Genomic DNA, 16715 nt, shown 5'->3' with positions numbered 1-16715 from the left:
ACTGAAACATTTCAAATGATGAAAAAAGTTTATGGTGATCAGTGCCTATCCCGTAGTAATGTGCATGAGTGGTTTAAGCGATTCCAAGAATGCCGTGAGAACCTCTGTGACGATCAGAACTCGGTCGTCTTCAGAAGTCAAAAAAAAAGACAATGCTGATTTGTTTTTACGATTCCGAGGGTATTTTACACCGAGCGTTCGTCCCACCTGGCCAAACGATTAATGCTGTGTTTTACCTTGGTGTTATGAAGCGTCTTTTGTCACGCATTCGTCGTGCTCGACCACAGTATCGAGTTAATCACTCACCCTACTCACCTGATCTGGCACCCTATGACTTTTACCTATTTGGAAAACTTCATTTGCCCATGAAAGGACACTGGTTTCGGGACATTTCAGCTATCCAAAAGGCGACGACCGATTTTCTCAAGAGCATTCTGAAAAATGACCTTAAACACTCATTTGAAATGCTAATTGACCGGGCTAAACGCTGTATCGAAGCACAAGGAAACTAATTTGAATAAAAAAATATAACTTTTGAAAAATATTAATTTTTTGTTGTTTTTTCCTGTTTCTTCTGCGACAGACCTTGTACATATACTCTATAGGGTCTCCGACGCTTCCTTCTGGGTGTTACAAACTTTGTGACAAACTTAATATACCCTGTTCAGGGTATAACAAGAAAAAGGTTGTACCGAAGTTACAATACCCTTCTCAGTTTGCTGATTATTTATACATATAGTATATGTACATATTTTATATGGCCTCTTACTTTACCTTCGAGGTCATACTACAATATTCGCTGTTAACTTAATATCTTCGAAAAAGCCATGTGAATACAGAATTTGGACATATTATTTTTAATAGAAAATCAAATTGGTTTGTCTGGATTAGATTAAGTCTCTAAGTCCAGTCCAGATTACATTTAAATGATGGTATTAAAGGCTTTTGTTGCGTTGTTATTTCTTTATTTTAGCGAGTGCTTTTTGCCGGTCGCTTATAAGAGAGTTTAGATTCAGATTTCAGTGAAAACCATTTTGAAAAATTAATTGGGCCTAAGAAAAGTGAAAGGAGGATAGAGTCATGTGTAAAAGTTCACGCAAGTGAGGAAAGTTCTCTGATCGCCATTCATTTAGGTGTGGACAGAAACGATTCTTTTACATATGGCTCAAGCAGCTCACCAATTCCGGTCTTTGACCAATATCCTCTGGGTAGCCATGAACATCCGTTGGAAGGCGAGCTAAAGTGAGAAGGCGAAACATCCTCGTCGCAGGGTTGTGCGCTGGGTTGGGACCCGCCACGTAAAAAAAACGCACCCAATGAAATGGACAACAAGCCTCGGATGAGAGACCCCCCTTTTGATGACAACCATGGCAAACGAATTAACGAATCCCTTACTTGGGAATGTGTCCCGGTGGGTGAACGTCTAGCTACAATCCGCATCAAAGCGAAATTCTTCAACATATCGCTGAATTGCGCTCACGCCCCGACGGGAGAGAAGGACGATGTGACCAAAGATACCTTCTATAAGCGCTTGGAGCGCACCTATGAGAGCTGCTCGCCACGATATCAAAATCGTGCTTGGCGATTTTAAGGCCAAAGGAGGTATCTTTAGAACTACGGTCGGTAAATTCAGCCTCCACGATGAAACATCCCCAAATGGGTTGAGGCTGTACGACTTCGCCGGGGCCCGAAATATGGTTATCTATAGTACTAGATTCCATAATAGGAAAATTCACCAAGCTACCTTGCTGGCTCCGGATCGAAAAACCACCAACCAGATGGATCATGTTGTGATAGACGGAAGACACGCCTAAAGTGTTTTAGATGTGTGTGCGCTTCGACCAATATCCTATTGCAGCCAACATTCGCACCCGCCTCTGTGCAGCAAAAAACGCACGTCAACGAACACAAGGAAGGTTAGACGTCGAGAAGCTGCAATCACAACAGACAGCCGAACAATTTTTCACTCGGCTTGCACTTCTGCTCTCTGAGAGCACTCGTCAACAACTCGGTGTAAGGGAACTGTGGGACGGCATTTCAAGCTCCTAACGTAAAGCTGCAACCGAAACCAGAAGGTTTTCGGAAAATGCAAAAGAACAGCTGGTACGACGAGGAGTGCCGTGTCGCAGCGTAGAGAAAACACACTGCCTATCTCGCAACGTTACGATCGACCACAACACTTGCTGGATAAGATAGATACCGAGAGTTGAAAAGGGAAGCGAGACGCATTTACATACAGAAAAAGAGAGAGGCCGAAATGCGTGAGTATGAAGAGCTTGACAAGCTAGCCGACAGGGGTAATGCTCGAAAAGTCTACAAAAAAATGCGGCGGCTAAAAGAAGGTTTCAAGACCGGAGCATACTCTTGTGGAACCCCCAAAGGTGACTTAGTGATCGATTCCCAGAGCATACTAAAATTATGGAGGGAGTCCTCTCCAGCCTGCTGAATGGCAGTGAACGCACAACGCCAGGAGAAGGCGAACCCGATTCCCCAATCGATGACGATTGAGCAGACGTTCCATTGCCCGACCATGAAGAAATTCGAATAGCAATTACCCGCCTGAAGAACAGCAAAGCAGCGGGGGACGTTGGATTGCCAGCCGAGCTATTCAAACACGGCGTCGAAGAACTAATAAGGAGAATGCATCAGCTTCTTTGTAAAATATGGTCGGACGAAAGCATGCCCAATGATTGGAATTTAAGTGGGCTCTGCCCAATCCATAAAAAAGGAGACCCCAAAATCTGCGCCAAATACCGTGGGATAAGCCTCCTCAGCATCGCATATACGGTTCTATCGAGCGTATTGTGTGAAAGATTAAAGCCGACCGTCAACAAACTGATTGGACCTTATCAGTGTGGCTTTAGAGTTGGCGAATCAACAACCGACCAGATATGCACCATGCACCAAATCTTGGAAAAGACCAGTGAAAGGAGAATCGACACACACCACCTTTTCGTCGATTTCAAAGTTGCTTTCGACAGCACGAAAAGGAACTGCCTTTATGGCGCGATGTCTGAATTTGGTATTATCGCAAAACTAATGCGGCTGTATAAACTGATGTTGAGCAACACCAAAAGCTCCTTCAAGATCGGGAAGGACCTCTCCGAGCCTTTCGATGCCAAACGAGGTTTCAGACAAGGCGACTCCATATCCAGAACTTAATCGAACAGGTACAATCTTTTGCAAATGCAAAGCTGCTGGTGTATGCCGATGAAATTGATATCATAGGCCTCAACACCCGTGACGTTAATTATGTTTTCTCCAGACTGGACAAGGAAGCAAAGCAAATGGGTTTGGCAGTGAACGAGGGCAAAAAGAAATATCTTCTATCATCAAACAAACACTCGTCGCATTCGCGAGTTGCGCTCTCGTCACTGTTGACAGTCATAACTTTGAAGTCGCAGATAATTTCGTCTATCTTGGAACTAGTATAAACACCACCAACAATGTCAGCCTGGAAATCCAACGCCTATTTCGGACTGAGTAAGCAATTGTGAAGTAAAGTCCTCTCTCGACGAACAAAAACCAAATTCTATAAGTCACTCTTAATTCCCGTCCTGCTATATGGTGCCGTGGCTTGAACGATGACAACAACTGATGAGTTGACTTTGCGAGTTTTCGAGAAAAAAGTTCTGCGAAAGATTTATGGTCCTTTGCGCGTTGGCCACGGCGAATATCGAATTCGATGGAACAATGAGCTGTATGAGATATACGACGACTTTGACATAGTTCAGCGTTTTTAAGAGACAGCGGCTACGCGGACTAGGTCATGTTGTCCGAATGGACGAAAACACTCCTGCTCTGAAAGTATTCGACGCAATACCCGCCGGGGGAAGCAGAGGAAGAGGAAGACCTCCACTCCGTTGGAAGAACCAAGTGGAGAAGGACCTGGCTACGCTTGGAATATCCAATTGGCGCCACGTAGCGAAAAGAAGAAACGACTGGCCGCTGTTGTTAACTCGGCTATAATCGCGTAAGCGGTGTCTTCGCCAATTAAGAAGAAGAAGAAGAAAAGTGAAAGCGTAATTGGTTTCAAAATCATTAAACTTTTCCGAAATACAGTGTCGCGTTAACGTCAGTGAAACAATGTTTTTCGATCCGATCTTCCAGGATGCCGTGAAACATATTATTACTTGCGATGAGTCTAGGATCCAGCATATGACCCGGAAACAGAATATCAGTCGGCCGAATATCGTGACAGAGGTGAGCCGAAGCCGGAAAAACCGCGTTAAAGTTTAATATTCTGTTTCCTGGTCGTAAGCATAGAGGTCAAAAATCAAGGTTATGTTGATAGTTTTCTTCGATTATCGAGGTGTGGTGCACTCCGAACTCTTTTCGACCACCCAAATTATCAACAAGGAATGCTACTTGACTGTTATGCGTGGTCTGCGCGAAGCTACTGTAGAAAGAAGTCGGAACTATGGGCCTACAACTTTTGGATTATCCACCACTCAAACTCAAACGGCCGCTCTACGATATTTTCGGCCAAAAGTCAACTTTAGACACTGGGATTCAATATTCGGTACCTACGGGCTCGAACAGTTTTTGTTGGATTTGAACAACTATTACCATAAGGTGGAATGCTCTAAATAGATTTTTCGTGTAAAGTTGTGTCCCATTACAATAAAAAGGAAAGAATCAGGTGGAATTTAAAATTGTGTTTTATAGGACGTAGCCGTGCCTGTAGTCCATTTTTACATTGTGACATAAGAATGTCAGAAGAATGTCACAAGCCAATTTGGTTTAAATCGCTCGTACGGGTCTCAAGATATGTGATTCCACCTAAAAGTGAACGTTACCACGAGCATCAGCCAATTTTGACCCTGGCTCTAATTAAGTCCTCTCATACTATCTTGGGGGTAAAATTTAATGTCCCTGTCATATATAGATATTGATTAATTGCGCTTATAATAGGTTTTAACTATATGGGGAGTGAGCGGGGTTACCAACTGATTTCATCCATTGTCATACCGATAGGTGAAATTGATTGTTGTAGCTTTAGTGGTGGATTACACTTACTTTTTAAAATATTTTCTCCTACAGATGCCCCTTGCTGCTGGAATCGCCTGTGGCAAGTTAAAAGGCACTTTTTTTTTTGCCAAGGAACGCGCGTACCAAGTTTCATCAACATATTTGTATCTAAATTTTTACTCAAGTTACAACTTGCACGGACGGAGAGACAGACAGACAGTCCGCATTCCAGCTCGTCTCGTCATCCTGATCATTTATATATGCATAACACTATATCTATTTCGATCAGTTTTACGGATAGGTAATACATACAATTGTACAAAACGATTATACTCTGTAGCAACATGTTGCAAGAGTATAGGTTAGGTTACTCTTGTAGGCCAGTGAGCCGCGCATAGACCAGTTTAGGTTCTTTGCAATTTACAAGGTTATAAAAATAACGTTTGAATTTTTGTTACCGAGATGTTTTCTTTAAATTACAAAAAAAAAAAATTAATTTTTGTTATCTCCATCCATAAAAGGAAAAAAAAAGGATTGAAAAGGATTCTCTCATACTTATATTAATGCTCTTATATATGGTATGTTGAAATTTTCGATGGTGAATATTTTCCAACTTACTTTTGTTTCCTCTGTAGAGATATATACATGTATGTATGTATGTATATGAATGCAGGTAGCCCAAAATATTCGCTTACGCGATAAAAAGTTTTGTAAAACTTTTTCAAAGGAAATAATTTCTCATTTTCTTGCAGCAAACGGCAGCAAAGAGCAAACAAACAAAATCTTTGGCAGTTAAGAAACAAAGAAACGCCACACTCCATATGCCTACTACATGCTGTTCTACAAAATTTAATAAAAAGACGCTGCTGGAAGCTGAAGTGAGGAGGGAGGCAACGAGGTAATTGTAACTAAGCACATTTTGTGAAATTTACATACTGAATGTTAAACAAAAACTTTTGCCACTTTTTCCCAGACAAATGCAGTGATAATAATTTTGGCTAATCGTTAAAGGAAGCCGCATTAGATAACGGCACGCTTGCCCTGCTCTCGCGCCCTAAAATCTCTTTGCAACCTCACAAGTTGCGGCAAGACAATGGCGAATATTTCCTTGCATTTGTTTTCGTTTTTCGCATAAACGCACCAGCATGCCGTCGTGATATCTTCAGCAGTTGGAAATGTATTCTGCAAAATATAACTTTGCACGCCACTGTCTTCTATCCAAACAATAAGTCGTCCCCTATCAACACATACACTTTTGGCAGTTGGCTCTTGTTGTTGCCAAACAAAAAGTGCCACATAAATCATACAAACTTACGCATAAATTTTCTACACGCAGCGCTCTCCCTCCGTACAGCTCCACCTGAGCTAGCGCCCTGACACTATCTGTCAGCTTTCACGTGAGTCGGTCACAAACTTTGCGCACCAAGAACAGGCATCCAAGCAACGGAACTGTGCGTTATTTATTGTTGTATTTTGCCACCGGTAAACATGAACCAGCAGCATCCACAGAGGTAAGTCTATTGTTTGTACATCATTGATTTGGGTACTTAGATAGAAGAATATGTTAAATGTGCAAATATGTTGAAGAAGTTTTGAAATTAACACCCTCATCTGCTAAAAAATGTCTAAATGAATACCGCATTATTCTTACAATTTCGAACAATAGAGACTCTCTGAAATGCTTTAAGTCAGAAACACAAAAGAAAGAAAAGAAATGTTGTATATTGAAACCACTCCAAACTTTCTTGTCTTGAAAATCAGACTCGGTATTTGATACATCGTCGCTTGCTTGCTGGCATAGATCATACACTTGACATAAGGAAATAGTCTAACGGCGTCAAATTGCATGACCGAGGCGGCCAATTGACTGGGCCATTTCGTGAGATTTCGTTCACCAAACTCGGTTTACAATAAATCGATTGTGACATTTGCTGTGTGGCATGTGGCGCCGTTCTGTTGGATCCACATATTGTCCAAGTGCATATCATCCAATTCGGGCCAAAAATATTCGGTTATCATTGAGCGGTAGCAATTCCTATTCAGAGTAACGTGCCGGCTTTTTATCATCACGGAAGAAGCACGGCCCAATGACGCCGCCGTCTTGCAATGGTGACTCATGGAGTAGGTACGAATAATGAATTGGTATCCCAAACCGTTTTTTTTATTCAAAAAAACTTTTTTAACGCTCTTATTGAAAAACCCACTCTTATTGTTGAGACCAGTTTGATCGTATTGTTGGACTCATTGTTGGATCGTATATTCTTCTATGATGAAATGGCAAACCTTACTGAAGAGAAATGACAAAATAACGAGAAAAAGTATGGCGTCGTTTGCTGTCCCTATCGGTCTACTTTTGTAGTGCCCTATTGAAAACCCATCTATTTTCAAGGCACAACGATTAATTTTGAACTCGGATAACTTTTAGTATTTTTTTATTTAATGATGAACACTGTCGTTGAAATAGCATAACAGTAAAGAAGATAAGAAACTGTAGTTTACAATGGCATTGAAGAACTACTGTAATAGGAATTACTGTAATAGCTTTTTCGCTTAGGATTTAATTGACCCATTAACTGACCTTTGCTCGATTAAAACGCTAATTTAGATCGATTTACCCCACTTTTTTTTTATAGAAGAAACACAAAAACTTCCAATTTAATGGGGAATCTTTACTATCGTTAGAAGGAACACGCCTTGGCATTTAATTTTTGTGGATTATCTCTTCAAGTGTCGTCCGCGGCTACGTCTTAGAAAGTCCATCCTTTGAGTTCAAATTTCGATGACTCGTTCCAGCATTCTGAATAGTAACTGTCGAATGACACTCGTGATGTTTTGCTCCAAGGCCTGAATCGAAGCGGATTAGTCCGCATAGACTTTCGACTTTACATATCCTCACTGACAAAAGTCTAACGGTGTGCCATCACACGATCTTGGTGGTCAATTGACCGGCTCAAAACGTTAAATTATCTGCTCAAATGAATTATGAAAAAATTATTCCAGCGGCCCACCAAACCATTTATTTTTCTGGACAAAAGTCAGCTCTTGAATCTCTTCCGGTTGTTCTTCGTCCCAAATGCAGCAATTTTTATCCTTTACATACCTATTAAGCCATAAATGGCCTCAAGCGCTGAACAAAATTTGGCTCGAAAACGTCGGATCTTCTTGGAACTTTTCAAGAGTCCAAAAAGCAAACCGATGTCGCTTAAGAAAGTCGAGCGACTTCAGTTCTTGCACAAGCTGTAGTTTGAACGCTTTCAATTTAAGATCTCGACGTAAGATGTGCCAACTCGTTCTACAAGGTGCGTTCCAAAGTAAACAGAACTTTTTGAATTTAGCGCCCCCTGGTGGCGCCATTTATATGTCGACTGGTACTTTAGAATCAGTTATCTTTATCGATTGTCCAGTGAGAATTTGTAAATGTCAGTCCGAGCACCTGCGAACGCCATCAATTCGACTCTCTACGGTTTTCGTGTATACTCTTAACTACGGCTACCATATTTTCTTCACTACGATCTTGACGTTGTCTATTCGGTCGAATATTATCAAATAATGAATGCTGTGTCCAAAGATTGATGATAGTGTTGGTAACAGTACGCTCAGTAGGCCGTTTATGGTGACCATAAGTTGAGGAAAGTGCGCGAAACACACTCTTTATAGCATGTGAGTTTTCGTAATAAAGTTGAACGATTTGTAAGCGTTGTTAAGGCGTAAGTCTTTCAATGACGAAATGCCAAACAATACTGAACAAAAATTATGTGAAAGCTTGACACGGCTAACGCGTGATCTGCCAAATTCAGTGCATCTACTTGGACGTGCCTACCCTTAGGGCAAATCCTATATCTCGGGTGCTACTTGACCGATTTCAATTATGGTGTGTGGGACCACTTATACATTTCTATTTTATACTACAACCACGCCTGCTTCCCATATAACACATTTCTAAATACCATTCCATCCGATTCTTAAACTTTACAGTATCCAAATTAAAAAATAATAATGAAATTATCAGCATAAAACTTTGCTATAGCTGACTTTTTACCAAACATATCGGTCAATCTGTGAGATCTGTTTTGTTTTTTATTCGCATAAAAATTTAATTTTCAAACTTTTAACTCAGCTTTTAACTCAAACTTAGATAGCAGATAAATGACAAACCAAAAAAACATGATTATACTCACCAGGCCAGAACTACCATGCATGTATGTATCATAATCCTATAAAAAAAATTTTTTCCCATAATTTAAAATTATTGTCATTTTAGATCATCAAACCTTCGACACAATTAATGATATTGATGCTCACAAGAAACTTAAATATTTTTATCAAAACACAGGGCTACCTCTTATAAGACCAAAAAGGTTATACATAATATTAAATATTTCGTCGGAATAAGTGAAGTGTAGGGAATATTACTAAATGTTATCCGTACGCCACAATAATAGCAAAGTTATTGTGTCAAAAACTCACTAATCAAATGTTCATCATTAAAAACCTAAGCCAAATTTGAAGACCACTTGTAGCCAGTCATTCTTTCGATCTCCATTTTCAACCCACCAACGAAAGTTCGCTTATAAGTATCAATCGTGTAGAAAAGTTACTTCAGTTGGATAATATACATATGTATGTATGTTAGAGTGATCGTAAGAGTTCAATCAAAAACCACAATATCCACCACTAAATCTCCGCTTTGCGCGATCTGCTATAAACCAATCAAAGGAACACAATAATTACACACACAATTAAGATATTTTGACATTCAATTATTATTTGTTGCTTTTATTATTTAGTTTTTTTGTTTTTCATTTTTGTTATACTCGTATTACAGTTTGTTTTGCTATTGTGATCCTTCGTTTGCTAGTTAAAGGTTTTACAAAGTTTACTTAATCGATTATTCAACTACCATTTTTTAGTGCTTTCTTTACTTCTTTAAGTTTGGTATGTATGTAAGTTCGTATTTCACAATTTTTTCGATATTTTCTACTATGTTTTTTTCTTTCAAATTTTCGCGCGACTCCATCAAAAAAATTCGACAAACGCGCTTTTTCCTCAAACTTGCATGGCATTCGCTATAGGAAATGCGGTCAACTGCTTAATTCGCACCGTGGTCTAGTGGCACACTGATTCAATTAAAACAGAAAAACAAAAAATATAAGAACACTGGTACACACAGCTATGAATACTGTTATTTTAGTGGCGAATATAGTTGGCTGCACATAAATGCAGAGTATTTTTCTTCTGTTTGGCTTCGTGGTTGTATTCCATTGCTTTAGTGTTTGTTGCCTTTAGTTTTATTATTCAAAATATTTCAATTCTTCAATTCTTACTTTTTGTCTCGATTTTCGTTTACTCGTAAACAAGTGTAAGTAAATGCTAGATTTTTTCATATACGTATATGTATGTATGGGGTTTAAAATTGTGGCTAGTTATGTGGGTATACGTATGTATCTGATGTATGCATGTACGGTTTATTTTTTTACGCTTTAAGTTCCATTTTCTGCAAATTCGCATTTTCTTTTTCTACTTCAAGTGCCCTACGCTTGGGTCAATGTTTCAGCAAAATATTTCAAAACAACAACAAAACAAAAAAAAAACAAAAATAATAAAAAAACGTTCCAAATTATAAAAAAAACTTACAAAATAATAAAAAAAAACTTACAAAATAATAAAAAAAAATTTTAAAAACTATATATAAAAAAATTCAAATTAAAATATGAAAACACGTTTAAAAATAAAAAAACGCTTAAAAACAAAACCAGAATAAAATAAAATAATAATAAAAAACTGAAAAAAATTTAAAACAAAAAAAAAAACGTTAAAAAAATTTTAATTGAAAGAAAATTTTAAAAATTTTCAAAAAACGCTTAGAAATAATAATAACGCTCAAAAACAAAAATAAATAATAAAAAATGCATTAATTTTTTTATGAACTAAATTTTGTTAACCAAAAAAACTTTAAAAAAAAAAAAAAAAAATAAAAATAAGCTTAAAAAAGCAAAACAACAATTTTAATTAAAAAAAAAAGTTTAAAACAAAGTACTAAAAAAAGACTTAAAAAGATAAGAAAAATAATCGCCTAAAAACAAAAACCAATGTGAAAATAAAAATAAAAAAAAATTTACAAAAATAATAAAAGTTTAAAATTAAAACAATAAAAAAATTCTAAAATGAAAAAATTCTAAAAAAATATAAAAAGCTTAAAATTAAAAATAAATCAATATTTAAAAATACTAGAGAGAGCTTAAAAAATTGTTAATTAAAAAAGTAAAGCTTAAAATAAAGTATTCAAATGCGTTTAAAATAATAATAACGCCTAAAAGCAAAAAAATATATAAAAAAAATCGAAAAAATAATAAAAGTTTAAAATAAAATAATAAAAAAAACTTCTTAAATAAAAAAACTTAAAAAATAAAATTAAAATAAAGTAAAAATCAAAAAATACCTCAAAAATAAAAAAGCTTCAAAAAAATGTAAAAAGCTTAAAAGTAATAAATAATCTTAAAAATAATAAAAAAAGCTTAGAAAACAATTTAAAAAATTAATTAAAAAAGAGAGGTTTAAATATAAAAACTTAAAAAATAAAAGAAGTTTAAAATAAAATAATAAAACACCTCAAAAATAAAAAAGCTTCAAAAAATTTAAGAAGCTTAAAAAGTAATAAATAATCTTTAAAATAAATAAAAATAAAACTTAAAAAAAAATCAAAAAACGCTTAAAAAATAATAATAATAATAAAATATTTAAAAAATTAATTAAAGATTAAAATAAAATAATACAACTTAAACAGCAAAAAAAGATAAGCTTAAAAAAAATGAAAAAACCTTAAAAAGTAATAAAAAATAATAAGAAGAGTTTAAAAAACAATAAAAAAAACTCTAAAAACTTAAAATAAAAATATCAAATATAATCAAAAACTTTAGTATATGTATGTATGTATATGTACATACGTCATGTCCACAATCATACACAGTACTGAAATGCAAAAACGAAGGAACTTTCGCTCTTCACAATTCTCCACATTTAACTTATAGCTTATAAGTTGCCAAAAACTATATCGTAGCATACATTTAGGCGCCTACACTATACTGTAGTATTCATGTAAAAATATATCAGTTTCTACAAACTCGCTTGCTATGCGCACACTTTCTAACGCTCTCGCTCTCAATTGTTCGCTCAGCATTTAAGGGGCACACCCTAGTGTGACAGTTAAAAAATAAATCGATTATAAAAATAAAAAAATATAATACATTTATCAATTATTTTAAAACTTTAAGAGTATATTTATACTTATTTTAAGATTTTAAAAATGGTCCAAACATTTGCGTCCGAGCAAATTTGGAAAAAATCTCCCAAGCAAATTTGAAAATTTAAAAAAAATCTCCCAGGCAAATTTAAAAAAATTAGAAAAATTCTCGGAAGCAAATTTGAAAAATTTGGTCAAAATCTCCAAAGCAAATTTGAAAATTAAAAAAAAAATCTCCCAGGCATATTTAAAAAAACTAGAAAAATTCTCGGAAGTAAATTTGAAAAATATCTCTCAAGAAAATTTAAAAAAATTAGAAAAAATCTCCCAAGCAAATTTATTTAAAAAAATCTCCAAAGCGAATATGAAAAATTTAGAAAAATTCTCTCAAGCAAATTTTAAAAATTTAGTTTCGAGAAATATGCGTTTAAAGAGAAACTTTCAATGAGCTGATAGAACTGAGCAGCTACTTTTTAGAAGTCAGTAACTCAAGAACAATTTGAATTATAAATTTAAAATTCTATTATATTATCCTTAAAGGTACAAACTTTTGAAAAATTAAAAAAAAAAAAATCAATTTTTCAAAAACTTCACATTAGGTGTGTCCTTTAACACTTGCTTGCTTTAGCATACAATTAAAATTAGTTGTGGTTATAGTAGTAGTTACTATGCTTTGTATTAAAAAAATCACAATCACACATTTATTTAAAAATTGCAATAAATAAAAAGAGTCGCTTAAAAATACAATTCATACATTTTCTATATTTTTTGATATTTTTCGCTATTTTTAGTACTAATATTAAATGAAAAGTGTTTTTGTGTATTTATAAAATTAATGGGGGTCTACTACTAGGGGGTCTATAGTAACAATGCAACACATTTGCCGCTTTCAAAGACGCCACATTTTGCTCTTATTCAAAATTGTTGGTGTTGTTGGCTTTTATATGAGCATTTTCTGGTAAATCACAAACAATAAAATCCATTTTGATATATTTTCTGAAAATGTTCAATTTTTTTTGTTTTTACTTCACTACACTTATGTACATATGTATGTATGTATTTATGTACGTATGTATGAAATTTCCTTCAATCTCTTTTCGTTCCTTAGTTATTGAATTTTTTTCTGCATTTTGTGTACTAATCAAACCTTGAAAATATCAGGTTTCACTTAATTGAAAGAACCCAAGCACACTGCACCGCTGCTCGGGCTGGTGAAGCTGCCACATTTTTTAATTGGTCTTCTTATCCTCTGGTTTCGTCAATTCCACATCCTGCTCGGGTGCTTGTTGTGGTTGTTGTTGTTGCTGTTGTGCTTTGTGTTGGTTTTGCTTGACCTCACCATCTGCTGGTGTGATTGCATTACCGGTGCTAATTGATGACGTTTTTGTTGTCGTATCTATTGTTGCTGCTGTTCCTGTTGTTGTTGTTGTTTGCTCTGCTCCATCGCCTATGTTTTGGAAGGAGGTAGAGTTTTCTAGTTTATTATTGGCTAGCAATTGCTGGCTGGAAATGTCCGTTTCACTGATGCTATTCTGTAGTGTTGTTGTTGGTGTGTGAGTGTGTGGGAGAGAGAGAGAGAGGAGGGGAAATTCATTAAACATTCATGTTATTCATAAATTACTGACATTTAAGACAATAGAAACAAAGGCTTTATGTTACACATAAGTGTATGTATGTATATGTGTATATACTTATGTATACTTATGCTAGCTTGTTGCTCACAATGCTTAAAATTCAGTTTAAATGCTATTCACTTTTGTGAATTTTTATTTAAACATAATATTTTATGTGTATTCAATATACGTATGTACATATGTATATGTATATGTACATACATATATTAGGAAAGTGCGACGATTATGGATCGAATCTGAACGCTAACAATAATACATACATACATACATACATATTTGAGGGCCAACGAAAACAAATCAAGCAAACAAAAAGAGAAAATGAAATAATAATAAAAAATTAAACAAATTTAAATTTTAAAACTCAAAAAACAAAAATAAAATTTAAAACAAAAAATTTAGTAAATTTAAAAAAAAAAGATTATGCTACATATCTTTTCGGAAAAAAGAAAATCAAATAAAAAAACCAAAAAATAATACAAAAAATAAAATTTAAAAAATTAAAAATACAATTTGTGTCTTTGACATTAAATTATAAAAAAAAACAAAAAAATTAAATTGAAAGAAAAAATAAAAAAATCAAAATAAGATTAAAATAAAAATAAAATCAAAAAAATAAAATTTAAAACTAAAAAATTAAAATTAAATTTAAAACAAAAAAATGGTTAAATTGAAAAAAAGATTATGCTATATATTCTTTCGGAAAAAAGAAAATCAAATAAAAAAAAAACAAAAAATAATACAAAAAATAAAATTTAAAAAATTAAAAATAAAATTTGTGTCTTTGACATTAAATTATAAAAAAACAAAAAAAAAAATAAATTGAAGGAAAAAATAAAAAAAATCAAAATAATATTAAAATAAAAATAAAATCCAAAAAATTAAATTTCAAACTAGAAAAATAAAAATAAAATTTAAAACAAAAAAATTGCTAAATTGAAAAAAATATTATGCTATACATATGTATATTCTTTTGGAAAAAAGAAAATCAAATAAAAAAACCAAAAAATATAATTTAAAAAATTAAAAATAAAATTTGTCGTTGACATAACCTTGAATACCTGCACACTCTGTAAAACATTTAAGATTAAAAAAGGCTTGTGTAACTTCGGTCTATATTTCTAAGCTTCTAACAGCACTTTTAGACATTTGTCTTTTTGTTACGTGAAATTGCATGTTGAACTAAATTCATATGTACATTAGACAGTAACACTTCAAATACGGAAAAATAAAAAAAAATCGGCGAACATTCCCCTGTAAAATAGAAAGCTGTCAGCGAAGCGTCAGTTCGTCCGAACAATAGGTGATACTTAAATGGATTAGAGGCTCGCACTCTGACTTTTGATGATTCCTCCTACTATAAAAAAACAAAAAAAAAATCTCTGGAAGGTTCTATTTTTTATCAGCGCTTCATTATGCCGGTCGCCTTTGCTGCATATACGATCCAGAGCCTTAGAATTCGTACTTTAGCGCAATAAAGGCTGCGATCTGAAGCGTAAATGCCTCAACAGGACGCCAGGACATTACGTCGGTCCTTTCTGTAGTACAACTGTATGTTGCATAAACTTTAAGATATCATAAAATTTTGGGCTGAAGTATTCTCTTTCTTTCCGAGATTGAGAATATTACAATTATTTTTTTATAGTGACTCCATAAATTAAATAAGTTGGGTACCGTTAGTTTAGATCATTCTTGTTGTTGTAACGGTTACCTAGTTCCCGTTAGAATGGTAAGGATTAGATAAGTTGTCATCGACGTCATCCATGGTAGGCCCAGGAAACGTGCTGTTTCGAAGGGGTAGGACCATAGCGAGAGGAGTGTCAATGTGTAGGGTTAGCAGGGAGCAAAGAGGTGGTTAGTGTCATGTGGCGAGTCGTTGCACACTGTGCATTGGCTTGATATGTCAAGGTCGATTCTGGATAAGTAGGAGGTTAACCTGTTACAGTATTCAGAACGAAGAAGCGCAGGGTGTCACTCTCGATTGTCGCGGCAACTCAAGGTCGACATCTGCAATGGGTGGGGGTTTGACTAAAAATACGCCATTCACTGAGAGGGCGTCAGTGAAGGTGATAATCGCTCCACTGTGAATGGCGGTCAGTGCATGTCTGAAGTTTGTTGCGTCCGAAGTCTGATCGGAGTATTGTTTTATGTCGTCGACGTAGTAGAGGAAGGACCTCTTGATACTCCTAGGCGGCGGTTCCGCTACACGAACATGACTGCAGGTATGATTTATACGAAAGCACCCCAACATAAACTTTTTGGAGAGGAGTTCATTATGCTCTTTAACTGGGAGCATACGGGCCCCACTGTTCAGGTGTTATGAAGAAGCACAGGCTGTCGAATGCTACACGTTAATTTTAGACAGTCGTAATTTTAACGCCATCGACTCCAATATTAAGGTCAAGTGTCTACTGCTTCGTCCAGTTAGTGAATATGTCGATTTAGTGGGGGAGATGGTTTGATTCCGTGCAACGAGGAAACGGGGAGATAGCAATTTACGTTTGAGCACATACCAGCGCTACTACGTGGTGATAGAAATTCCTTCTGGTGCTTGAGGGAGTTGCGAGATGTAGAAGTAAAACAGCAAAGGGGAGAGGACTGCAGCCTGCGGTACCCCCCTTTGATTCTTCTCAATTTAGATTTTACCACGAAATAGTGCGGATGATTGACGACCGCTGAGGTACTTCATAGGCCACCTCTTCAGACCTGACCAACAGCCGATTCAAAATTGCTATACCTCGATTAGTGATTATTCTCCGCAATTAGCTTTGTTCACTATGCACATAGCTTTATGACGATAATCGGCTGTCATCTAGTCATGCATATGTCATCTTGCACAAAAATTAATCTTTTTAACCAAGGAAAATTTTTAA

General features: G+C 35.3%; 1 protein-coding gene and 1 long non-coding RNA gene across 2 annotated transcripts in view; one reads left to right on the top strand and one right to left on the bottom strand.

Moving 5' to 3' along the window:
- Positions 1 to 16715, top strand: part of LOC120776070 — a 161324-nt gene that overhangs the window by 69973 nt on the left and 74636 nt on the right. Inside the window, exons 2-3 of the long non-coding RNA XR_005705381.1 lie at positions 5724 to 5869; positions 5945 to 6482. This is a non-coding gene — a long non-coding RNA (uncharacterized LOC120776070). The remainder of the gene's footprint in view (positions 1 to 5723; positions 5870 to 5944; positions 6483 to 16715) is intronic.
- The window catches only part of LOC120776069 (transmembrane protein 120 homolog), a 62627-nt gene continuing 58892 nt past the window's right edge, over positions 12981 to 16715 (bottom strand). Inside the window, exon 9 of the mRNA XM_040106539.1 lies at positions 12981 to 13743. Within this exon, the coding sequence (XP_039962473.1) occupies positions 13441 to 13743 (303 nt within the window). The 3' untranslated portion in view covers positions 12981 to 13440. The remainder of the gene's footprint in view (positions 13744 to 16715) is intronic.

Source organism: Bactrocera tryoni, chromosome 4 (genome assembly GCF_016617805.1).
Source record: "Bactrocera tryoni isolate S06 chromosome 4, CSIRO_BtryS06_freeze2, whole genome shotgun sequence".
Taxonomy (NCBI): Eukaryota; Metazoa; Arthropoda; class Insecta; order Diptera; family Tephritidae; genus Bactrocera; species Bactrocera tryoni.
The sequence above is the reverse complement of the archived record's forward strand: the minus strand, read 5'-3'. Positions and strand labels throughout refer to the sequence as shown.